This window comes from Larimichthys crocea, unplaced genomic scaffold (assembly GCF_000972845.2).
Source record: "Larimichthys crocea isolate SSNF unplaced genomic scaffold, L_crocea_2.0 scaffold32472, whole genome shotgun sequence".
NCBI classification, from domain to species: Eukaryota; Metazoa; Chordata; class Actinopteri; family Sciaenidae; genus Larimichthys; species Larimichthys crocea.
Window position 1 is genome coordinate 1 of NW_020854288.1, and position 2505 is coordinate 2505.

At 44.6% G+C, this 2505-nt stretch overlaps 1 protein-coding gene across 1 annotated transcript; it reads left to right on the forward strand.

Annotated features, from left to right (window-relative positions):
- The first annotated feature begins 362 nt into the window (after nucleotides 1-362).
- LOC104939058 (tripartite motif-containing protein 16-like) lies at nucleotides 363-2480 on the forward strand. The gene is given in 2 exon segments (XM_027276215.1): nucleotides 363-755; nucleotides 758-2480. Coding segments are annotated over 2 exon segments (1677 nt in total). The 3' UTR covers nucleotides 2042-2480.
- Nucleotides 2481-2505: the final 25 nt, after the last annotated feature.

A 2505-nucleotide genomic window follows, 5' to 3' on the forward strand; every position in this document is an offset into this window, starting at 1 on the left:
GTATCTTTATTACAGCTTCAAATCATCCGTGTTTTATGGATCCATATGAATCCACAGATGAACAACAGAAGCAGCTGATCTGGTTCATCCGTGTCCTTCTGGATTCCCACTTACAACAAAAAACTTGTTTAATGACTTTTGTTTCACGTCTGAAACTTTAAATGCTGCTTTGACTCAGGATGATATTCTGTTTGAATTTAACAGCAATTTAAATATTTTATGAGTTTGATAACTGCTGATTGTCAGTTGACTGTTCAAAGTTCAGCTTCAGGGCGCCGCTCCTCTTCCCGGAATATTTCAGCTCTTGATAAGCCCTCCCTGACGAAGTGACACTCAGACAGTCGTCGACACTGGGGGGTGAAATGGCGCAGAAAGGAGTTCAACTGGACCGGGAAACCTTTTCTTGTTCGATCTGTCTGGATCTACTGAAGGATCCTGTGGCTACTCCCTGTGGACACAGCTACTGCATGAACTGTATTAAAATCCACTGGGATCAAGAGGATGTGAAGAGAATCCACAGCTGCCCTCAGTGTAGACAGACCTTCACACCGAGGCCTGTCCTGCAGAGAAACACCATGTTAGCAGAGTTAGTGGAGGAACTGAAGAAGACTGGACTCCAAGCTGCTCCTGATGATCACTGCTATGCTGGACCTGAAGATGTGGCCTGTGATGTCTGCACTGGGAGGAAGTTGAAAGCCTTCAAGTTCTGTCTGGTTTGTCTGGCTTCGTACTGTAAGCAACATCTCCAGCCTCACTACAGTATGAATCTCCGACTTTTAAAAAACACAAACTTGTTGAAGCCTCTGCTAAGCTTCAGGACACCATCTGCTTCCGTCATGACAAGGTGATGGAGATTTTCTGCCGCACTGATCAGCAGTGTATCTGTTATCTCTGCTCTGTGGATGAACATAAAGGCCACGACACAGTCTCAGCTGCAGCAGAAAGGACTGAGAGGCAGAGAGAGCTCGAGGTGAGTCGACTAAACATCCAGCAGAGAATCCAGGACAGAGAGAAAGATGTGAAGGAGCTCCAACAGGAGGTGGAGGCTATCAATGGCTCTGCTGATAAAGCAGTGGAGGACAGTGAGAAGATCTTCACTGAGCTGATCCGTCTCATGGAGAAAAGAAGGTCTGATGTGAAGCAGCAGGTCAGATCCCAGCAGGAAACTGAAGTGAGTCGAGTCAAAGATCTTCAGGAGAAGCTGGAGCAGGAGATCACTGAGCTGAAGAGGAAAGACGCTGAGCTGGAGAAGCTCTCACACACAGAGGACCACAACCAGTTTCTACACAACTACCCCTCACTGTCACGACTCAGCCAATCTACAGACTCATCCAGCATCAATATCCGTCCTCTGAGGGACTTTGAGGATGTGACAGCTGCTGTGTCAGAGCTCAGAGATAAACTACAGGACGTTCTGAGGGACCAACGGACAAACATCTCACTGACAGACACTGAAGTCCATGTTTCACTGTCAGGACCAGAACCAGAGCCCAAGACCAGAGCTGAGTTCTTAAAATATTCATGTGAACTCACACTGAATCCAAACACAGCACACACATGGCTGTTATTATCTGAGGGGAACCGAAAAGTAACATTAATGAGAGAACATCAGTCTTATTCTAGTCACCCAGTCAGATTCACTGACTGGTCTCAGGTCCTGAGTAGAGAGAGACTGACTGGACGTTGTTACTGGGAGGTGGAGAGGAGAGGTAGAGTTTATGTAGCAGTCACATACAAGAATATCAGCAGAGCAGGGAGCTCAGATGAATGTTTATTTGGACACAATGTCAAATCTTGGTCATTAGATTGTGGCACAAACAGTTATAACTTTTGGTACAACAGTGTCCACACTCCCGTCTCAGGTCCTCAGTCCTCCAGAGTTGGAGTGTACCTGGATCACAGTGCAGGTATTCTGTCCTTCTACAGCGTCTCTGAAACCATGACTCTCCTCCACAGAGTCCAGACCACGTTCACTCAGCCTCTCTATGCTGGACTTCATATTTATCCTGAATCCACTGCTGAGTTGTTTAAAGCCAAATAGACAGAAGTCATTGAAGGGTTAAATTCTGTGTTTCATGTCTTCAGCTTGTTTTGTTTCCATCATTGTTGCTGACAGCTGATTGTTGTGGCATTTCTTCACCCGTCAATCAAACACTGTGGGCGGTACTTTGCCCTCTTCTCATTGGTCGTTGTGTAAATGTTTGAGATTCTTTAGGTGGAGCTCCTTCTTGTGTCTGTTCAGCCATGGAGGCTATCACTGCTCATGATGACTTTAGTTTGTCCTGAAATGTAAACGTCTATGTTCTCTAAATGTTGGCTGAACGTTTGTATTGATGATGTTTGTATGATGTTTCTCTTCCAGTAAAGTACTGTACATAATTCAACAGTGAATTTCTGTAAAATAACAGGTTTTCTGTTTATATATTCTCTGTAAGTTTACAATCAGATTTTTGCAGAATTACAATTTTTTGCTGTAAAAATGTAACTACATTTAAAGTCTACAAT